The sequence below is a fragment of the Diadema antillarum genome, unplaced genomic scaffold (assembly GCF_040938485.1).
Source record: "Diadema antillarum isolate AM-2024a unplaced genomic scaffold, OU_Dant_1.0 seq00000512_RagTag, whole genome shotgun sequence".
Taxonomy (NCBI): Eukaryota; Metazoa; Echinodermata; class Echinoidea; order Diadematoida; family Diadematidae; genus Diadema; species Diadema antillarum.
Window position 1 is genome coordinate 3,104,140 of NW_027271466.1, and position 23,752 is coordinate 3,127,891.

General features: G+C 37.0%; 1 protein-coding gene across 1 annotated transcript; it reads right to left on the reverse strand.

Annotated features, from left to right (window-relative positions):
- Positions 1 to 16,143: 16,143 nt before the first annotated feature.
- Positions 16,144 to 22,691, reverse strand: LOC139734176 (lactadherin-like). Its single transcript, XM_071644980.1, has 7 exons — positions 22,610 to 22,691; positions 21,733 to 21,858; positions 21,152 to 21,363; positions 20,529 to 20,664; positions 17,037 to 17,162; positions 16,566 to 16,702; positions 16,144 to 16,293 (listed from the first exon to the last, which is right to left on the reverse strand). The coding sequence occupies exons 1-7, from the start codon at positions 22,689 to 22,691 to the stop codon at positions 16,144 to 16,146; spliced, it is 969 nt and encodes a 322-aa protein (XP_071501081.1).
- Positions 22,692 to 23,752: the final 1,061 nt, after the last annotated feature.

The following is a 23,752-nucleotide window of genomic DNA, read 5'->3' on the forward strand; positions in this document are numbered from 1 at the left end:
ATTAGGCTGAATTTAATCATGCTCTATCAAAACACTTTGTCCATGATTAACACCAACTTTCAAGACAGTATCATTATCTTTTCATAAGTTATTAGAGTTGAAAGTGAAGAGAGCGTAAAGGATTTTAGGGAAATGAAAAGGGGTCTCTAATCACACCATTGAACCGAAAAAGGGAAGAAGAAAAACTGATGAAAACACTAGTTTCCTATTCGTTTTATGAGAACAAACTAAAGATAATGTAGAAAAAGAATAGCTCTTTCAGGTTATATGAAAAATTTAGCATTGACTTAGTTGACCCGTTTCACCCTTTTTTTTATTCCTCACATTAGGTTCAAGTAATGCGACTTTTTGTTGGATTGGTGAAGCAAAGTCACATATACGAATATAGGTGACGCTGTCCATTGGAACGCAAATGGTAGTCACTTTTGCGAGGGATAATATTCCAAAATGGAGACAGCTATTCAAGGGAAATTTGCTGCTTTTGGAACAGAGCTTGACTTTGTCTGCTGTTTGATCAGTTTACCATCATTATTTCCGCACAGATTCTATTTCTTTCGGTGATTTTAGGCCCAATATTTAGCTCACAACATTCAGAACAAACTTCGAATTTTAGTATGCTAGCATGTTTAGTTTTACTCGGAGCTCATACTCGGTAAAGCGAATCCTACCTCGCCATAGCGGGATTACTCCCCGTCTTGACGTGAGGTTTGAAACAAAGAAAATAAGATGGAAAGAGCGTGCATACCAGATGTCAGACATGACAGCAGAAGTACCTTGACGATAAGTTTTCTAGCCATGATGATGAGCACAGCTTGGGAAGCGAGCCGCTGAGGATGTAGAACTCAAAGTTTAGAAGACACGAAATGATGTTCTCAATCCTATCGGTCGTAAGGACTGCCAGCTCCGTCACTCGCATTGGCGCCGCGGTAGCATTTATGAAAGCACAGTCCCTCTTTCCGAGGATATGCGCACATTGCTGATTTGCTAATAGTTGGTACTAATACGCATGCGCACACAGACACACACACTCACGCGCACACACATGCGCACACACATTAACTCACATTTGATGTGCACATACACACGCACACACACACACGAAACACACTTAAAGTCCCGACAGCGTGGGAAACAAGAGCGGTTCGATTGAATTCGCTGCCCACCATCTGCAGCGCTCGAACCGCAAAAATCACCTGTCAGTCACGCGTCAGCGAATATAGGCATCAAAGTGTACAATCTTTCTCCATGGTTGAAATCATGGACAAAGACCGCAGTCTTGTATAGGGCGCCAAGTGTCGCATGGCCTATTTCGTTACAAAATCAATAATTTCATCGACGAAATGTTCATGTCTCTACGAAATGTTAGCATTTCGACGACGAAATGATGGAAATGATCAACGAAATGATGACGAAATACTTTTGGACTATGCTGTGCCTTATAGACCCTAGATAGGCTATATATATATATATATATATATATATATATATATAGTGGCGTTTCTAAACATGAGAAGGCATCTCTTCCTCCGAAAAAAGAAAATCTTTCTGTGGGGAAATTATTGTTTGTTCTTACATATATTTCCCATGAACAAAAAAAAAAAGAAGAAAAAAAGAAGAAGTGGAAAAAAAAAACATACGCAGGAAAAGTACGATAATGATGCTTTTGTGATAAAAAGTGAATCAATACGTGGGACTATTATTGGAGTATTAAAGGAAACGAAAACCCAAAGAGCATTGGAAATTGAGCGAAAGCAGCAACATTATCACATGCACATCAGTGAAAGTTTGAGGAAAATCATACAATCGATGCAAACATCATGAACTTTTAAAGCTTTAGTGTTGTGGTGACTGGGTATTAAGGAGACTACAACGTAATCCAGTTTATGATATGCGACCCTGCATCACAAAAAAACAACAACAAACAAAACACACACACACACACAAAGTCGCCATACATGGATTATTAGATGAGGGCAGATTTCGAAAGAGCAGACTCTAAGCTTTGAAATGATATATAATTCAATCTAAATGGACTCCCCTAACCTATCTAAATACTAGAAAGAAAGCACACACTCTGGAATAGTGTGAACTGAGAAAAGAGGCTCTGAAGTACAGGGTCTATTCAAGCATTTTAATCTTTACCAAGTCGTGCTAGCCGTGCAACGAAAGGGACAAAACACAGGATGTATTAGCAACCGGAGCAACTATAATGGAGAGGTTATCAGATAAAGCTGGACTTAGGCATGTCTTATTAACACATTCTGTCCATGATTAATGCCAAATTTTAAAGCAGTAGAGTTATCCTTTCAAAAGTTATTACACTTGAAAGAGAAGAGTGTGTAAAGGATTTCAAGAAATGAAAAGGGAACTCTATGACATACCTGATTATTCTACTCTCCCCCAAAAATGGGCTGTAGAAAAAATGCTGAAAACACACTTTCCCATTCATGTCATGATCCCAAACTAAAGAATAAGAAGGATACCTCTTTCCAAAAATATGAAAAACTCAAGATTGGCTCTGTTGACCCGTTTCACCTTTTTTGAGTCCTCACGTAAAATCAAAGGGTGCCACTTTTTGTTCGTTTTGTGATGCACGTTCATTTATAATGTACGAACAACAATATGAAGAAAATATAAAGAAAATTCAACGTACTTCCATTTTCTAGCTACATGAAAGAGCACTTGACTGAACCTTCTCAGAATCAGAAGGAATGTTATTATACTTTATAAATATCATGATTATGTCACTAACAAGTTAATGGAATGTGTAATTTTCATGAACAATGATTTTTTTTCTGGATTTCTTCTTTTATTTTCTTTATACGGCAGTATTCTCATATCTAGTCATTGCAACATAAAACTTTAAAAAGAATATATCAGATTTCCGATTGTCCCCAAACTTTCACTGATGTGTTGTGCTAATATTGATGCTTTTACTCAATCCACATTGGTCTTTGTGTTTTACTTTCCTTTAAATAACTCACGAAAAAGAAAATTTTTGGAGATGATTTTACGTAATGAAAGAAGGCTCGGATTAAGATGCACACATTAAATTGAAGCATTGTGTCAGAGGAGTGTCATATTTATACATCAAGTCCATGATGTCTTATAGATTATTTTGCAATGAATTAATGGTTTTCAACTTTCTAACCGAATTAATTGTAATTGTGTGATGAATAGGATATCAAGGGATGCCGCAGCATGCAATAAGTCGTTAAATGATTTTTGCATATCACAAGGATATACATAGCTACACCTTAATAATGACGTTTGCAATTTATGTAGTCATTTATCATTGATTCTGGGAGTCTTGAAGACATGAAACAAACCATTTTTATAGTTTACATGCTCTTAAAGTAGGGAAAACCTGTGATAAGTCCTATGTCATGTTTTTGTCGTGATCATGAAGAATCAGTTTGTTATTTGTCCAGTTTCCACTTATAATACAGCAAGTGTTATGAGATAGCACGAGTGCATTATAAAGATATTATTTGAGCTAATACCCGAGGCTTCACCTTTCTTTTGTTCTTACTTCATTAAACTCGCATAGCAATGTGCGTTGTTCGCGACAGGTAATGCCTGACTGTGCAAACATGTACTACGAAAAGAACTACAGGCGTTATATAGACATAAGGAGAATCGTGATCAACATATGTTGCAGAAGAGTTAAAGATTACAGACTGAGGACGAGGCACGTTTTCGCTGAGATGGAAATAAAATAGAGCACATATCAGGGTTTTTTTTGTGTGTGATGTCATACTCATTAAATTTGTATTATGCACCTGCAATCTGACACTCGTGGGAACCCATGTACATTTCATTCGTGGGAACGCAAATGTAATCATCTGAAAGAAAACAAAAATGCCAGCACAATGTCAGTCAGGTTTTCGACCGATGCACTAATCGCACATGAGTCTCCTCGACGTTACCGAGTATTTACTGGCCAATATGAGCTCAGGTTGCATGACAGGAGCCATATTTCTAGACCTTCTCAAGGCATTCGATGTTATTCCGCATGATTAACTATTGGCGAAACTTAAACGATTAAGCATAACAGGAAAAGAATACTTGTGGCCTCACTCAGTAGACATGTGACCGTGCATCACAAATCCAACAAAAGTCGCACACACTGATTTTGGCAGAGGACTGAAAATACGTGAAACGGGTCGACGTAGCCAATCTTGTGTTTTTTCATAACAATGTTTTATGGAAGAGCAATATTCTTCTGTATTATGCTAAATTTCGGAATCATTCGAACCGGAAATTATGTTTTATAGAAGTTCTTTCTCGAACATTTTTTTTTTTTTGTGTGTGTGTGTGTGTGTGGAATAGCGTGATTACGTGTATCTCAGAGTCCCTTTTTCATTTCATACATACCCTGTACACGCTTTTCACTGTCATCTCTAATAGCTTTGCAGATGATACTACTACTTTGAAAGTTCACATTATTTATTGAAAGATTTTGTTTTATTTAAGCATATTCACTTTCAGCTTAATTTGATAATCTCTTCATTTTTATTGCTTTTTATAGTGATTATGCCCTGTTTTTTGTCCCATTCATCGCACAGCTGGCAAAGCTTGGTAAAGATTATTAGCTCTTGAATAGACTTACTTCAGCAACTTGTTCAGGGCCTCTTTGTTTTCAGTTCACACTTTTCCAGAGTGTGTTTTTTATTTTCAATATCTAGATAGGTTAGGATAGTCCATTTGAATTGAGTTATACATCAAACCTGCTCTTTCAGAAACATACTGCTCTCAAGTGAAAAAAAAAATCCATGTCTGGCGACTTCTTAGTTTTGTGATACAGGTCACATGATAGAAAAATAAGTGTGTTTCAATAGACAGCAAGATAGGTGACTGCCTGACAATGAAGTAATGTGTGGGTGCTGTTCGTTATTCCTAAGGTTCGTTATTCTGTATTCTGTTATTCTGTTCGTTATTTTGTCTCATTCACTATGTGGACTACATGTAAAAAAACCAGTAAAAAGAGAATTTCATTTATGGACAATAAAGCAATTCATTCATTCATTCCGAAGGTTCGTTGATCCGAAACACGCAAATTCCCTATACCTAGAGGTTCGTTAAACTGAAAATGAAAAGGGGTTCGTTAATCCGAACATTTGTGGCGTTATTCCGAAGGTTCGTTATTCCGAAGGTTCGTTGATCCGAAAATAAAATAGGGTTCGCTATTCCAAAGGCCCGTTAATCCGAAAATGAAATATGGTTCGTTATTCCGAAGGTTCGCTGATCCGAAAATAAAATAGGGTCCGTTATTCCGAAGGTTCGTTAATCCGAAAGTATGATAAGGCTCGTTATTCCGAAGGTTCGTTGATCCGAAAATGAAATAGGGTCCGTTATTCCGAAGGTTCGTTAATCCGAAAATGAAATAAGGTTCGTAATTTCGAAAATGAAATAAGGTTCGTAATTCCGAAAATGAGATAAACTCACTGTAGTGACGAAATACGTTGTCGTAAAAAAAAAAAAAAAGCTTGAATATTACGTCCCTGAGGAGGGTGATACACGTGTATATTTTTAGGTAAATTACGTTGTGTTGCGTGAAGAAGTGGCGTAGATCAAGACTCTTGATTTTAATTCAGTCTGAACAATTATTTACCTGAGCGTAGGGGACAGTGTGATTTTTCTATAGCCTATTTTCAGACACCCTCACATTTTTAATGATAATAACAGTAACGACGTCATATTGCAAGTTTAAAAGTAAGTGCTCCATTATGCCCCACCTTCCCCATACTGTAGTCGGGATCTTCGACATGCAGCGGCTCCATGTAAATATGATCTCACATCGTCAACCTTCATAATGGTTATTTTTCAGCACTCGGTATCATATCTATTATGTATGATAACGGCCAATATAATCGCCAACATCTATACGTATATGTTTTAGTTTTTGTTATTGTTGTTGTTGTTGTTGAATTAATTGTACCAATATCCAATGTCGGGCGTGTTTTGTTTTTTGTAAGGTGCTTGCAGTTAGTTCCCTTTTCATTTTCTGTCTGTGTGTATGTGTGTGGGGGGTGTCTATCGATCTTCTGGGGTATTAATGTCTTATAAAGAGATCTATTTCATACAGGCAAGGTATTCTAAAGGGATAGTATAGTTTTGGTTGAGATGGGAGATTCAAATTTGAACTTTTTGCAAGATATTTAGAAATCACCTGTGAAATTTAAAAAGGATACAATTCTAAAATAAATTCAAAGTGTATTGTATTAAAATCGGTTTAAATGGCCGAGATATCCAAAAACAAGGTAAAATATTGGGCCAAACAAATGGTGGGTCCAACGTTTTATTAGGATCCCTTTGTTTTGAATATCTCAGCCATTTCAAAACCAATTTTCATCGAATAAACTTTGAATGCCTCGTAGATTTACGTGCTTTTTCATATACAATATAAGAAGTTTCTCATTATCTCACAAAAAAGTCGGAAACCTGACCCCCAATCTGATCAGCCAATACTATACCATCCCTTTCATTTTGAATGCCTTCCCTTTATTTTAAAGGGGCCCTGAAATCTAAATGCATGTTGACTTGTGTTGATTTATGATACCCTCAACATCATTTTTGCGGTGAAACGAATTACTAGAAACATTCCATATATTTGTAACGATTTTTTTCTTCTACTTTTCTTCAGATTACTTGGGAACGCCACCCCCCCCCCCAAAAAAAAATAATAATAATCCTTCCAAACCAATATTCCTCAGACGACCTCATCTGTCAATCATTGCTAAAGTACTGAAATGTTTAACAAAAGACATTGGAATGCACCTTACCCTCGACTCAGCATAACTTGCGTGTTCCCTCGCCATGTCTTTTGTTAGTCACATTAATATCACAGAAACATGCAAGTTATGCTGAGTAATCTGAAGAAAAATAGAAGAAAAAAAATCTTTAAAAATATAGGGAATGATTCTAGATATTCGTTTCACCGCAAATGTGATGTTGAGGGTATCATAAAGCAACTCAAATCAACATGCATTTGGATTTCAGGGGCCCTTTAAGGCTGCGTTTATCAACTTTCCCCTGTTTAAAGGGCTTTCGAAAGCCCTTTCCAAAGCCCTGTACTATACTGTATTAATGTGCAGCTTGTTTTCTAAGAAGGGACGGCGAAAAGCAATTACCATCACAAAGACATATCTTCCTTGAGAGTGACGAGTCATGATGCAATGTCACATGAATCAATTGTCTTCCTATCTGTGAGGCAGCTCCAGTTTAGCACATACGTCAAATATTTCTGAGTGTGGCATGAGACTTTGGCTGCGTTTATCAACTTTCTCCTGTTTAAACGGCTTTCAAAAGCCGTTTTCAAAGCCCTTTAGAAACGGCTTCCAAAATAGTTGCGTTTATAAACTCTTCGCAAACACGATAACTGGCCTGTTACTGCACAGCTGCATTGCGCAATTCGACCCGAGGAGAAGAGGTCATATAAGGCGTGCATTGTTTGTAACTGCAGTACAATACTACAAAGCCGTTTCAAAACAGCTTTGCGTATATCAACTTCAAAAGGCTTTTACAAACAGGTTTCTGAAAACCTGTTTAGGAAACCTGTTTGGAAAGCCACAAATTTGCGGCTTTCGAAAAGGCTTTCCGAAAGGGCTTTCATAACAGCTTTGCGTTTATCAACTCGTAAAAATTCCTTAAAAGCTGTTTGGAAAACCTGTTTCTGCCGAGAAAAAGAGAGTTGATAAACGCACCCTTTCGAAAAGGCTTTCCGAAAGGGCTTTCAAAACAGCTTTGCGTTTATCAACTCGAAGAAATTCCTTGAAATCTGTTTGGAAAACCTGTTTCTGCAGAGAAAAGGAGTTGATAAACGCACCCCTAGGATGGTGACTACGGTCCCCCCCCCCCCCAAAAAAAAAAAGATCTTATGTTTAAAGAATGAGAAATGCATGCAAACTGACAACTGTTTTTTTTTCACTTCTAACAATGGGTACCGTAACTTGAATATTATATCCAAACAGTACACCTAGATATGTGTCCAAAATCGGGTTTTACAACCACACACACAAAAAAGATGCAGTTTCTTTTCACATTACGTAATACAACCAGTGTCATGGCAAAGGCTATCATAATGGAGTTTAAACCCAATTTACTTAACTTTATGAGAGCTAGAAATGATACATAGCACTGGCTTACATTTTGTCAGTTACCAAAACGACATGAATTCAATGTGTTACCATGTCACACAAAAAAAGTGGAGAACTGCATTTAACTTCTCATTGAATTCATGTAGGCCCTAAATATAATTTCTTATCTAGTGACTGATCGGTAGGACAAGTTCGATTATACATTCAATTCCTCACAGTGAAGCTTGTTAAAAGAGATCTTACATTTGAAATCTGCTTGTTGAGTATGTATTTGATTGTTTATTTGTTTAAAAGCCTTTATCTTTACATCCACGCATGTGTGATTTTTTTTCCCTGCTTGAGACATGTTAGAGTCGCAGAATATGGTAATTATTTGAAATAATGAATGTATTATCCTGACAATGACGAAGAAGTGAAGAAGGAGCGGGAGGGGGCGAGCTAATCCTCCGGAGGAGAAAATACCTTTACTTTCATCGTTAGTATACATGTACAAATGAAATTACAAATTACGACGGCATTCTATACGTCGCCGATAATATTTTGTATGGAATCGCGTTTGTTTGTGTGTGCCTGTTTACATGTGTGTGTTCGTATGTGTTGATGTGTCCAAAGAGAGTATGAGTATGCTGGCATCCCTTTTTCAAAATGAACATGCCTCTCCTGAATTGTTATGATGATGATGAATTCTAGACTACCGATAAACGTGAGGCTATAAGATGACGATAATGGGGTTGACAGCGGATAAGATGGGCATTTAAACAGTAATTTCAAAGGTTCTATGTACTTGACCTCAATACACACACTCACACATATGCGCACACCTATCAACGCACGCATAAGACAGTAGTTACAACACCATATTTTGTCACAACAAGAATTTTACTCTATTTTCGGAATTTTAAGAGCTTTATTTTATTTTCGGATTTACGAACTTTCATTTTCGGATTAACGAACCTTGTTTCATTTTCGGATTAACGAACCTTCGGAATAACGAGCCTTATTTTATTTTCGGATCAACGAACCTTCGGAATAAAGGAGCCATATTTCATTTTCGGTTTAACGAACCTTCGGAATTACGAACCCTATTACATTTTCGGATTAACGAACCTTATTTCGTTTTCGGATTAACGAACCTTATTTCATTTTCGGATTAACGAACCTTCGGAATAATGAATTTTCGGAATAACGAAACTTCGGAATAACGAACCTTCGGAATAACAAGCTGTAACCATAATGTGTACCCCAAGGGTCTACCTATTAAAGGCATATGCTTTTAACAATGTTTATTAATGATATTCGTCATGTCCAATTTTCCACATCCAACAAGCTATCATTGTATGCTGATGACACGGTAATGTTCATTAGGGAGAAATCACCACAAGAAATTGAAGCTTCCTTACTATTAAACTAGTTTACTTTATTATGTTATCTGGAATCGGGATGTCGTATGTAAATGGTATGTCTGCCAAAGTTGCTAAAACAAAGATCATGCTGTTTGGGTAAAAAAAAATGAAGTAAGAAATAATCAACTTAACATCATTTGTGAAAAGAGAATTTGGAAACATTTGCAACAATGAGACATTTAAGTGTAATTTCAGACTCTCATGTAAAGGGTACCTCAGGATGATTTTCAGACTTTTACATTTGAACAACTGTAATACAGAGTTTCAAATATTATGGTGATTAGGATGAGGAATAAGAACGTGTACATACATTATAAAGATGCAAAGAACAAGGATGATGACACAGCAGCCTCGTCATAAGGATGCATTACTTGGAGCTCAAGGAAGGAGAACAAAAGAAGAAGGTATGCACAGTTTCTACACAGGTGAACTTGTTAATCATAATGTTGAGATGTCTTTCAACTTTGTGTCATTATCCGATTTTATTCCGTCATCATAGCTATGTTCACTAATCTAATCGTTATTTTGTTATATAACAAATATTCGGATAATGTTGTTCTAACAGATACAATATACCCATCTAGTATTGCCGACAGATTTAGTTTAATTTAAGATTTAGTATCACCCTGTGCAGCTACAGGACAGTTGGTAGTCCATACATTTCCTTATGTCTACTGGTTTGGCGTCATTTCATTCTGTCTCTCATTGAATTTTGTGGAAGCAGCTGAATGGAAATCCGTTTGAAAACCCACAGATACTCTTTACATGTCATGCATATGGGGCCTTATCGATCACCTGAGTGTGGAAATTGGCTGCAGCTCAATCCAGGGGAAAGTGCGAAGAAGGTTCTTGAAGTAGGCTGTGGAAGGTATAACGTGAAATAGCAATGAAAATACAATAAATCCTGCAGAAACTCGGAAGTGGCACCAGAAATTGCGCTGACCCCTTTTTTGTTTTGTTTTTGTTTTGTTTTGTTTTGTGTTTTGTTTTGTGTTTGTTTTTGTTGTTTTTTTCTTCTTTTTTTTTTGGGGGGGGGGCACCCCCACTTTTGAAAACGTGGCGCCAGCCATGGCGAGGTGTTTGATCAAAGCTGTGAGGTGATGAGTCATATTCGTTGTTGGGTAAATATGGCTGTTTTAGAATCTTCTTGAAGACTAGATAGGTCCGGTTGCTGTAGGAATGTTCTCGAAGTCTATGCATGGGCTTTTAGGAATAATCGAACCGTGTTTCCAAGGCAAGGGCATTTTTGAAGAACTTGCACGTGAGAGGTTTCTCACCTCATTATATGCTTTGCTGCTAGCATATCTTCCAATCATCAACGGTCACTCTGGCGCCTGCCTGAAGATTTAGTCTTTCTCTGAACTAACCTTTTCTCCTATTAATATCTAAGATCGTTAAGGATTACAATTTCAGAACTCCTAAAGCAATTCAATAAGCACTTCTGGGATACTTCGTGAGATATTTCGCGCCAGAATTTTAGCCTGTTCCCCAAGGGTAATCAGGAGTCAGGACTTTATATTGTTATGTATCCAGTAGACATTACTGGACTGCCATACTTCAGGATTATGAAATAATCCTGAAGTATTTTTGGAACTCGACTAAGTCACAACATCTTGTTAATTGCCTGCCCGGAGCAGTCATAGTTGGATAAATCATTGATTTTTTTTCTTTTCTTGCCCGCGTGAAATTATAAGTAAAAGGACGACGTTTGAGCTTTGGCTGTTGTTTTTTTTCCTCCGCAGAGATGAACTTACACAAAGAATAGTGTATATTTTTATATCAAACGATTTGATACTGATATATTTCATGTTATCACTTTGCTAAATATTGCGACTTTTTGGACAGAGAGCGGATGGACTTTTTACGTCTCCAAGTGATATGAATTTCGTTGATGTAATGCTTCACATGTTTCTTGGACATAATCTATTATTATATAACACTGACAGTCCACGGTTGATATGCAGTAAATACGTTTATTTACCATGAAAAACCATAATGCAATATAAAGCAAGGACGAGAAACGAATGGACTAAACGACAGTAAATACATAATACACTCAAATCACCAAAGATACAATTACAAATAACAAATTAATTAATAATTCGTGCGTTAGACTTCCCGCCCTTTCCGAACCTGGGTGCATCCATTTCCCTTTGCAAATATTCGCATGAAAATGAGAGTTCAAGATACTCAAGCATGTTAAGTATTGTACCTGTGTTTAAAAAAAATGATGGAAGCCGACCTTAAGAATATAAATGACCATTATTTGACAACCCGTAAAACAAGCATATCTAGAATAGGAAAACATGCATGTACTTTTGGACATACAATTTCTTTATGTAAATTATTGTAATCTGAATGTTCATATAACTGCCGAAGGAATTTGTGAAAGATACGTTTATGTATTTTTATTTAGTGACTGTATTTTTATCTAGTGACATATATTTCATTGGATTTTCTGTTTTGTTTGTTTTAATCGGTTTCCTCACTCCAGTTATAGTTGGTCTTAAAAAAAAAATCTGCATTTTAAACTTCCCCTAATCTGATTACTCACGGGACCTGCGGCTGTACAAGCTAATGCTTTTACGCAGACCCCATCATATTTTTTTCGCATCATGACCACAGTTTAATTCGCATGCATACAGACATTGTGTTTATACCAAATCAAACTTCTGTACATTTCGATGAAGTCTCATCTAAATTTTGTTTTGTATAATCTTCGTATTTATATACTTTATTGTGATATATGTGAGAATTATGAAAATAAATCGAAATGAAAAATTGAAATGAAATGAAGAATCTTTTTAAATAACGTATCAAACAACATAATTATGTTCTTACTTAAAGGGGATGGCTAGTAACTGATCGGTGGGAATCAGTGGAAATCCTGGAGGATAATTGTTCAAATCCTTGTGGGATTCATTTAAGAGTACATTATATATCTATTGTTGTATGAAAATTATTTGCTTCATAATGGTCTCATATTCAAGTAATGTGCAGTTTAATGTTTCCAGGTTAGCGTGCCTGGTCAGTGACGGGGCATTAATCTGCACATTACTTGAATATGAGACCATTCTGAAGCAAATAATTTTCACACAACAGTAGATATATAATGTACTCTTAAATGAATCCCACAATTATTGGAACAATCATCCTCCAGCATTCCCACTGATTCCCACTGATCGGTTACTAGCCATCCCCTTTAAATAAGCGACATATACGACATATTCTTTATATGGCCAGATTTAACCATGTTCTGGAGTAGAAAATTGTTTTTCCGCCTGGCTGTTTTTACCACAATGAATGTACAACCCAGTCTGGAATATTTACCTTCATCGCCTTATAGTCTTATAATAGTTTTCATAAGTAATGAAATAACAATACTTTGGGTTATGTAAAATTAAAATGAGAAATGTAATTTATGGTAGACATGCATTTTCATATCACCAACATAGTTTATATTGCGATAAGTCTTTAGACTTAACATTTGATACCTTCCCAAATTTTGAAAATAATGGTATCGTTGAAATAGGTAATATACAGGAAGTTCTATGCATTGCATATAAGCTAATTCACAACCATCACCACTATTGTAATTTTCAAGCAAATGTTTACCACAAGCACAAGGCTAAGCTTAATTAGGTTGAATACCTCTAGTAATCTTTCCATAATTAGTGTTCTCCCTGTGACATAAACATTGACAAGAGCGAATGGTAGTACAGAAGATGAGCATGAAAAAAAAAGCTTCTTAGGTAGAGTGTCATAGTTCCATAGTCGATTGGGCGAATCCGTCCGATTGTAGCATCATCAATTCTGGTGATCAGGCAACATCTTCATTCTAGAGTTACCGTAGTGAGGAATGAGAAAGAAAAACATGTGGAAATCATTGTGTGACTTGTCACGACGAAAATCTGAGAAAAAAAATATCGCAGACTATCGAATTTTTGACTTGGGATATATAATATATATATATATATAGATATATATATATATATATATATATATATATGTACACTCAGCAAAAAAAAAAAAGAGAGAAGAAAGTATCAAAACACTTTTTTCAAGTTTATATTTCTCATAGAATATTTGGCTAAAAGTTTATGTATTATGTACCACATGTAAGGTAATTTAATTGGCTATCAACCTGATAGGTCAACTAAAATGAAAATTTACGCATGAGTGAACACTTTTTTCTCTTCCAAGGCAAAAATGAACAAGGTGTCATTCATGGGTAAGTGCTCTTCCATGAAACAATAAGAAAAAGAGACAAATTCAACAGTATAAAAATATGAATTAAGCTGCAAAAATAAACTTTTGATCTTTAAAATATCTTTAAAGCCCAAAAGAACAATAGAGGCTAAGGATAATGGAGGAAGCTGAAGAATGTTCTGTCAAATCAAAATTCAAATAAATAATGATAGAAGAAGCTATATTAACAACAAAGCAAGTGCAAAAATGTGGCTCGCCCATTTGCGTAGAAGAAATTAATGTTTGTCTAAATCCCGGAAGTTCATTGACCCCGTCTATAACCTTTGACCTCACGGTGACCTTCAACTCCAAAACAGACATTTACCAGCCAAAGTTGGTACAAACGGACATAGGGATCAACAGTTATGAGCCATAATCGTAACGCACCCTAAAAACTTAACATTGGGCCCTAAAAGTTCGTTGACCCCTGTCTGTGACCTTTGGCCTTGTGATAAACTTCATCTCCCCAAGGGACATTTACCATCCAAGTTTAGTCACAAGCGGACATAGGGATCAAAAGTTATGTGCCGTAATCGAAACGCGCCTTAAAAACTTTACATTGGGACCTAAAAGTTTGTTGACCCATGTCTGTGACCTTTGACCTTGTGGTGACCTTTAACTCCCCAAGGGACATCTGCCATCCAACTTTGATCACAAACGGATATATACATCAAAAGTTATGAACCATAATCGAAAAACGCTGTAAAAAATTAACATTGGGCCGTAAAGTTCATAGAACCCTGCCTGTGACATTTGACCTTGGCGTGACCTTCCTATTTGGTAAAATGTGTAACTTTGTATAAACCACTCTTTCCTCCAAGTTTGATTGAAATTAAAGTCCTCAAGAGAGAGTCGTTTAAGTTTTTGTAGCATTACGGACGGACGACGGACGGACAGATGCCGCAGGCGATCCCTTAATCTCCCGCACCTCTGGTGGGCTCGACAAAATTGGTAGGAATTTGAATTAATTTTTCCAACTAGGAAGATTGTAAATACTATTCGGTTCTTGAATTTGTCTCATGAATTCTTAACTAACCAAATTAATATTACGATGAAATTAAGATAAGGACATTCTGTTCATTTAATCATATTACCTTACTCCCTATGTCATGTGAAATTTGAGTTGATATAAAATTCTTATTTCTCCCTTTACATTCCAGTTGATTTTGTTTGAGGTTATAAAAAGATAAAGAGAACGCAAACTTATTTTAGCTATTTCACTAATGTCTCTTATTGTGTTAAACTGATCTTTTGTTTTATCCTTATCGTGAAGGGCATTTGTGAATGCAAAAGAATATGCCAATTTCTATTTGTGCCTTGGAGGACAGAAACGAATGTGTTCACTCATGCGTAAAAGGGGTGGCGCTGTGGCATAGTGGATAAGACTCTCGACTCCCAATCGGAAGACCCGAGTTCGAGTCCCGCCCAGTGCTTGCGTCCTTAGACAAGATGTTTTACCCACCACGTCCCTCTCGACCCAGGTGTATAAATGGGTACCTGGCAATGCTAGGATAATAGCAATAGCAGGGCCCTCTAGTAGAGCAGTGGCAACACTGAAGAGGCTATCCCTGGGTAAATAAGACATTATTATTATCATTATCATTATCATTATTATTGTTAGATTATCTTTTATGTGGTATATAATACAATGATTTTCATCAAAATTTTCCATGAAAAATATGAACTCGAAAAAGTGTTTACTTTCTCTTTTTCCTGAGTGTATATATAATACTAAATTACAACTGTAAAGAAAATTGAAAATATATGACAATTCCACAATTTTTGTTTTGTCTTTTGCCAAGATACAGTGCTCTCTGGCCTTAAGATTTGACCTTTCATCATCAGTTCATGAAAATCAAAATTTTACAAACTACTTACAGAGACTAGATACGATATATCACTAGACATTCCTGTGATGTTTAAAATTACCATGAAAAGCCACTGTCAGTAATCTTTGCCCTTTGACTTTGACAGATTTTGTATGAAAATAAAACTTATCTGCACATCTACATCTCATTAACCATAAATGAACGAAGTACGCTTCTACCTAGACGAACCGATTGCGGTTTACTTTAAGTCGACCTTGTAATGAAATAAAGGTCGAAAATAATGTCTAGTGGCCTATCCCATTACATGGCTATAAGGTGAATATAAGCACTGAGAAACAATAAAGTTATGTATGGCATACGAAAAGCAGATAGAGCATTGCAGATCATTCCATTTCATCACATGACAATCTACTGTAACAGAGAACGAATTTGAGTTACTTTTTTCACTTTTTTATCGGTAAATTACCATTTACAGCTATTGATGTCATTATCTTTTGTACAGGGGCACTTTTAGAGTATCATGCATACATGCAACATGGTTAGACACAATCGCTCGAACCTCTCTTAGCCCGGCAGAGTAGTTCCGAGGAGCTCGAATCGCATGCAACAATGATCGTGGCAAGATTTTGGACGAATGCGGACGTAGCGGGCGATTACAGAGGCCGGAAGAATGTTGGTGACCTCAGTGTTCTTGTCGGTATTTCCTTGGAATATCTGTCAAATACGAGACAAATTTCAAATCTTTTAATCATTTGTTTGCAATCTACGGGGTAAAAATACGAGACCTACACCCACGATTTTTTTTTTTACATTGTAAAAAGGTCCATTCGTCATGAACCCGTTGGGATGGAGGCTTAATCATTCCCTTAAAAAGAAAAACATAATTATATTGCTAGTATACAAACCTCGCGTATATCGTCTATCCAAAGAACGTCTTAGAAATTCGATGCACCGTCTCTTTTGTATTGGATGCCGAAACTCTTCACCCACTGGCTGTAGTTAGGGTATCGACCCTGTGTAATAACTCCCTCGATACGGTAGTCAGTCCCAAGGTCCGCCTGTACCCATGGCAACGGATCGAAATACGCTGCTTTTGGGCACCACGCACCTCTGCGTCCGCCACCTTAGAAAACAACGATTGTTTTGAGTTCAATTTATATCTCAATGAAGATATTTAGTTTTGATAAATTGTAATAATATACCTATTATGAATAATAATCACTAAAAAATTACAATAACAGATATAGCGGGACATCATCAATTAAACTAAAATAACAAAGTGCGGGTCGACTCTCCAGATTTAGCGGGATTTGTGCTAAATTCATTTTGAAATATGAAATTTATTACAATACATCGTGACACATAATATTATTAGGTAGGTTTAACCGTTCTAATGGTCTTGGCGCAAGGGGGAAGGGGAGGCGGAGGGGTAAGGAGGTAAAGGCGTTGTCACTTACTGGCTGGCTGATTCAGTCGGGCACGGGATGCGCAGTCTGTGTACTGGTAACAGGAACTGGCGGATAAGCGGTCATCTGGAATTCTTCCGTCTTCCATCCCCAATTTTTGGGGAATACCCGCGTTGACTGCATGACCATTCATTGAAAGAATTTCATGTAATAGTTGAAGCTGACTTCCGGTAAATTATTTTCATGGGGATTCAAAATAATGTATGAACCAGACATACAGACACAGACACACACACGCAGGTATATATATATATATATATATATATATATATATATATACATATACTATCAATACATAAACATATATATATATATATATATATATATATATATATATACACACATATACATATACATATGTAGCCCAGAAGGCTACTAGCACATATAATTAAGAAAAGAATAGAATAGAATAGAATAGAAAGTTAAAGAAAACAAAAGCACTACAGTTGTTTTCCAAGTCACCCGGTGACGTCAATATGAGTCAGTCTTTTCCCCTTCTTGGAGTTTATGAAACCCTTTATACTTGGCTAGACTTCCTTTTTTTTTCTTTTCGATTCTCCTCTCCCAAGAAAAGTTATTGGTCCTAGGAATTTATGAGTTTGACATTGGCTACTTTCTCCAGCTATATAGTGGTCAGTTCCCCGCACTCTCCATTCCCAAAGCCCCAATCCAAATTACGGGAATTGACGAGTTTTTGCCCTCTGATCCCTAAACATGAATGACCCTCTGAGCTGGAAGGTCGTTCTCCAGCCAGAACTTTTCCTTTATTTTGATGTACTTTAGTGCAGTAGGTCAGACAGGAATTCCAAAGACAAATTCAGGGACAACAACTCAGAACAACGATGACGGTGACGTTGGATGTCATAAGGACACTAGCTTTCATTTGGTTTATTATTTTGTTATCCAAGAAACAATAAAGTCTTGACCAGTAGTTACAGAGAAGAAGGAAATAAAGAAACTAAAAGACAGTGGGCGAGCTAACCAGAAATTGAGATGAATCAGAGAAAACGGAGTTCCACAGAAACGAATGGGAGGAGCTAATGGAAGATCTGACCAATAAGAAATTAATTTCCACTAAATTTGTTGTAAAAGACCATGTTTGAGCAGAAGAGATTATTAGAGAGACGAAACAGAAGAGAGGGGAAACAACAGAGGAGCTGCGTGATTTGAGAGACCGGCAGATAGAGAAGGGCCAAGAATAGTTGGCGACCACAGAGTTAGAGTTAGGAGATCCCCTTTCCTTGTACAACATGCTCCCCTCCATATTAATCAACTAAACTCTATCGACGCTGTGAATGTGACGAGGATCTCGGTTTGGACTGCCCAAGAGTAAATGAGTTAACCGGTGAACAACAAGTCGAGAAACGGTACACCACGACAGAACAGAACTTTGGTTTAAACACCAAAGTGGGGTGTAACGAACTCGAAATAGTCGACTGATGTCATCAGAGATGTTGAAGCGTCCTGTCAGATTGCCACAACGTAAACGGCGATGGTGACGAATCGTTTAAGGAAGCAGTGAAAGCAGACCGGTTAACAGACGCCCCAGCCCTTGGACGAGCTCGATCGACATGCAGACGAGAACCTCACCCCGCGCCCCTGCCGATGTCGAGATAAGTGGCCACACCCACTAACATCATTTCCCTATTAACCAAATCCCACCCTTTCCCATAGATTAAGATGGTAGAATATGAAACGGTCTCCAAAGGTATAAGAGGAGTTAAGTGATGAATGATGTGTTCCCTTGTGTAATAAGAAAAGGAATTTGTTTGTGATTAAATATCTGTTTCAGACCTACGAGAAGGCAGGTCGGTGAATAAATATGCTGTTCGCAGCCATTGACATTATCCATATAAATTTTATCCCTTCTCCCGCATTTTGTATTCACTGTTGTTGTGAAGTAATATTTAAGTCTCTTTCTGATTTTTGGAAATTTGTTGATGATTGGTGTCTATGTGATTAGCTAACCCCCGACCAGTATAGAGAGAAGCTAACAGACCAGACCAAAATTCACCCGCCTCTGTACAACATTGGTCGGCCCCCTTGAGACAATTAGGGGTTTGGGGGTTGCACATATATAAATATATATATATATATATATATATATATATATATATATATATATATGAGTACTGTATATGAATATAAGAACGACCCAAATCCATGGAAGAACATTTCGAGTAAACTTTAAAAAACTTCATATCTTTTTTATTTGTCCAATAATATTCTATTTAACTGTGATGGGAAGGCAACATTGTATATACAAATTAGAACATATATTATTATGACAATTAACATTTACATTAATTGTGGAGAGGCCATTTTGTGTGATAGACTTGGGTCGTGCTTTGATTCATATGGACTTGGGTCGTTCTTTGATTCATATACATGGTATTCTGCTATAGAGATGAGAGAAAGACGAGAGAGGGCGCTATAATATGAATGTAAGAATGACCCAAGTCCTTCATTCTTACATTCATATAAGATTTAACTCATTTATTTCATGCACTTCCGGGGGTAATTAGGATTTATCATTTATACACAAGATGAGTCCATGCATAATCTATATACAATTTCCCATGTTAAACTGAATTTGGCCAAAAATTGGACTTGGGTCGTTCTTATATTCAGGTCTTCATATATATATATACCGGGTGTCCCCAAAAAAGCGGAACGGTGGATTTTCACTATTTTGCGTTCTAAAAATGATATATTTTTTAACATCATTAGAAAGAGCATTTTCCGCAGAAGACAATGATACCAAAATCATTAAATTTGGTTCAGTACTTTTTATTCTACGCCAATTTCTGAAAATGCAGTCATTTTCAAATTTCGCCGGATTTTTGGGACTTAAGAGATAATAAGTTGAGTGCAACACGCGATCCATACGGTGAATATTGTGTAAGCTCGGTTATCCATGTCAACGAAAGATACAGCTCTCACATTGGGCACTGGCCAGGAAAAAGCAGTGTGTGTGTTGTGTGTGTGTGTGTGCGCGCGCCCAATATGAAAGCGTTATCTTTTGTTGACATGGATCAACGAGTTTATACAATTCGCCGTATGGAACACGTGTCGCATCCAAATTATTATCTCTTACACTTGTAAGTCCCAAAAAATTGAAAATGACTGCATTTACAGAAATTGGCGTAGAATAAAAAGTACAGAACCAAATTTAATAATTTTGGTATCATGGTCTTATGCGGAAGATGTTCTTTCTAATGATGTCAAAAAATATATCACTTCTAGAACGCAAGGTACTGAAAATCCACCGTTCCGCTTTTTTTGGGACACCCGGTATATATATGCACGTATTGCAGCTTTGGCCAGAAAAATTACGTTTACTCCACTCAGATTTTCGGCTTCCTACGGCTTATTCAGGAGTCTTCACAATATTCTTATCATTAAAAGGGACAAAAACATACATACAGCAATATACATCTATTTATAGACATTAAAATAAATTATTTGCGTGAGATGGCATACCGTCTCCAAGCAGGTCGAATCGCATGCTACAGTGACTGTACCAGGTCACCGGCAAAATTCGGACGATGCATGCACAGACTGGCTTGGGGAACATGTTGGTAACCTTTGTGTTCATGTCTCTGTTTCCCTTGAATATCTGCAATGAGTACATTAGGTACAGAGTCTGACTCCGATTGAAAAGTGAGCGAGATACCTTTAGAGGATGTGTTCCCCAATCCAAGGTACGTTGTCAGACTTACTACTCCTCCCATTTTTTTTTTGTTTAGACTTGGATATTACATTTTCAAAAAGTATTTTTTTTCTTCTACTTGCTAATTATTAAATCTCTCGTTAACCTCTTGTGAGAATTATACACATGACATGTCGCCACAAAGTTTGGTAAACAATTTAAGGAATTTTGACCCCATCTCCGAAAATATTTCATTTACAGGCGAAATCTAAATCATTTAAATAATTAGTGTAGTTTAAAAAAAATCAAAATGGTTAAACATTTATTGGTAATCAAAGATTCAGTGAATGGTTTTGTCCGTTTATCCCTGAGAATCTATTGATTTACATGATATCATTGTAATTTTACCGATTTTCAAGCCACAAAAAGATGGTGAAGTATGATTCAAAATCACCTTTGCATATCCAGTGTGATCCGTGACGTCCAAGAGGGCGCCCTCACAGTCGGCTGAGTACTGAACACTGAACGCTGTCACCCACTGCTGGTAACTGTCAGCCCTGCCTTGTGTGATAATACCTGAGACGAGACTTGTTTTTCCAAAGTCTACTTCTATCCATGGTGAAGGATCCCTTCTTGCTGCACACCATGCACCTCGACGTCCATTTCCTTAAATAAATGCACATACACATTTTCAGTTTATAGGAACTCATTCCTCAAGTATCCATTTAATCCTCCATCAACATTTACTTAAAATCTGCACTCCGTTGTAAGTTGTAGACCACTAATTCTCAGCTACCACCTTTTGTGAGTTTTTACAGAGGTGAGAGATACACCCTGAATCATGATTTTTTTTTTGTTTTTATTGTCTACCATTTTGGTATCCGACTAATATGACACTAACGGTGAATTTGATTTCTTCGAATAATTGAAATTCTTGCTATGGATTGTTTTCACTGCAGTTGATGGACAAATTGCCCGATGTCGACGTGTTAACTTTATGTGTCATGAATGAAAGTTTCCTCATTTCCTTCTTACCAGCTCCCTGGTCCAGTCTGGCCCGGTCTGCACAGTCGGGGTACTGGTAGCAGGAACTGGTAGACAGCTGCTCTATCGTGATTGACCCATCTTCCATGCCCATCTGGGTGGGTAGGATCTCCTCAGCTATGGCAATATGACAAGTATGGAAGGCAATATGACAAGTATGGAAGGCAATATGTAAGTTTTTATAAGACTTTCGTCTTCTCTTGTTACTGTTTTTGCATTTGAAACAATATAAGTATCATTTAGAAGGAGCAATGTGACCCTGATATACAAAACCAGCAAAAGGTCATCAGAAAGGAATTTTTAGTTTAGAAAGAGCAGACTCTGAGGCTCTGCTGTCCATTCAAGCGATAATGTTACCGAGCCATGTAGCTGTGCTATGAATGGGAGAAAAGAAGAAGAAGAAGAAGAAGAAGAGCAACAAACAAACAAACAAACAAACAAACAGGGTGCGAACGCAAGCGGCACACACAATTATCCTGTACGATAACCCGCTGGGGAGCTCAGCTGCAGGGCTGGAGGTCAGTTGACGTCACAAGCTTTTCATTAGAGTGCATAGTGACATTTTAGTCGATGTTTGATCTTCTTTAATGATAGTGATGATAACAACACAATCCATGCTTCGATGGCTATTGTTTCGAGTAGTTTTCGCTTGGTTTGAAAGGTGATATAAAAAGTGAGATATGCAAATCATGTATGGATGAAAAGAAAAAAAATCCCCAAGAATCAACGAAATCCTAAACTCATGGACAAATGTCATAATGCCATAACGAGAGTATGTATGTGTATGTACGCGCGTTGGTTTGTGATTGTGTGTTCTTGGGGGGTACAAATGTTCTTTAAAATGGGAACACGCAGTGTAAGTACTTACATGAACGAAAACTCAGCAGTTTCAAGATTTGGTCTTCCAAGTCGCGAAGGTACTCCTCGTCAATCTCCTCAGCAGGATACATATAGACTGAACGAATTTAAATGTAGGTCAACATATCAAACACTGTCTGAACTTCCGCAACGATTGAAATAATGCTATAAACGGCAAATCATTAAATTGATCAGATTTAGATCATCTAGAGACAGAATGTGATGAAAGGTGTCTACTTTCAGAATTATAGTATAAATTGTACATTCTATAAAAATAAGATATGTTAGACATTTTATCACTTAAAACTATTTCTATTTGGAAACGTGAAATACTATTGATTATAAGTTCAATCACGTTTCGTCTTTACTCTACTTTACTCGGTTACACTATATACCCAAAGAAGTTTAATGAAATATGGTGCAACTCTCCACGCGAACTAAAATCTATTCTACGTGTTGCATACAGCTGAATTTACACCAATCTTACATCTAACTTGCTTTTTTCTTTTCTTTTCTGCAGAACTTTGCATCAATAGTCACAGGCATGGACCAATAAGGAATGCAATGTTTACATCAATGGTACAGAGTATGGCCTACATTTTAAAATGATCGACATAATTATAAAGAGACCTGAGGGAATATCGTTACAACGAAGTTTAACCCATTGTGTGCCACCGACGTTTATTTGCTCTCTATAGGTTTGTGTGAGACATTTGATCACATTTAGCTCATTACCACAGAGAGGGCTAATATAGGTTTTCCCGGTCAATTTCATACTTTTGTCATTCAAGTTCCTATTCCGAGAATTCGATTTTCACGCATTCCACGCTCGCAGCACTGAATCAGCAATCAAATTCAAAATCCGGTCATTCGAATTCACTATCCGTGCATTCAGATTCACTGTCGGAGCATTCAAATTCACTATCGGAACATTCAAATTCACTATCGGAACATTCAAATTCACTATCGGAGCATTCAAATTTAAGAGAGGAGCACGCATTTCATCAATGAGCATTCAAATTCATGTCAAGCTGGCGACGGAATCTCGTCGGTCATTCAAATTCGTGAATAGGCAACCATGTTCCAAATAACTGCATTCAATTCAAAAGACGTCCTGAATTTAGTTAGTTTGGGGCCGTGTATGCATGCGTTT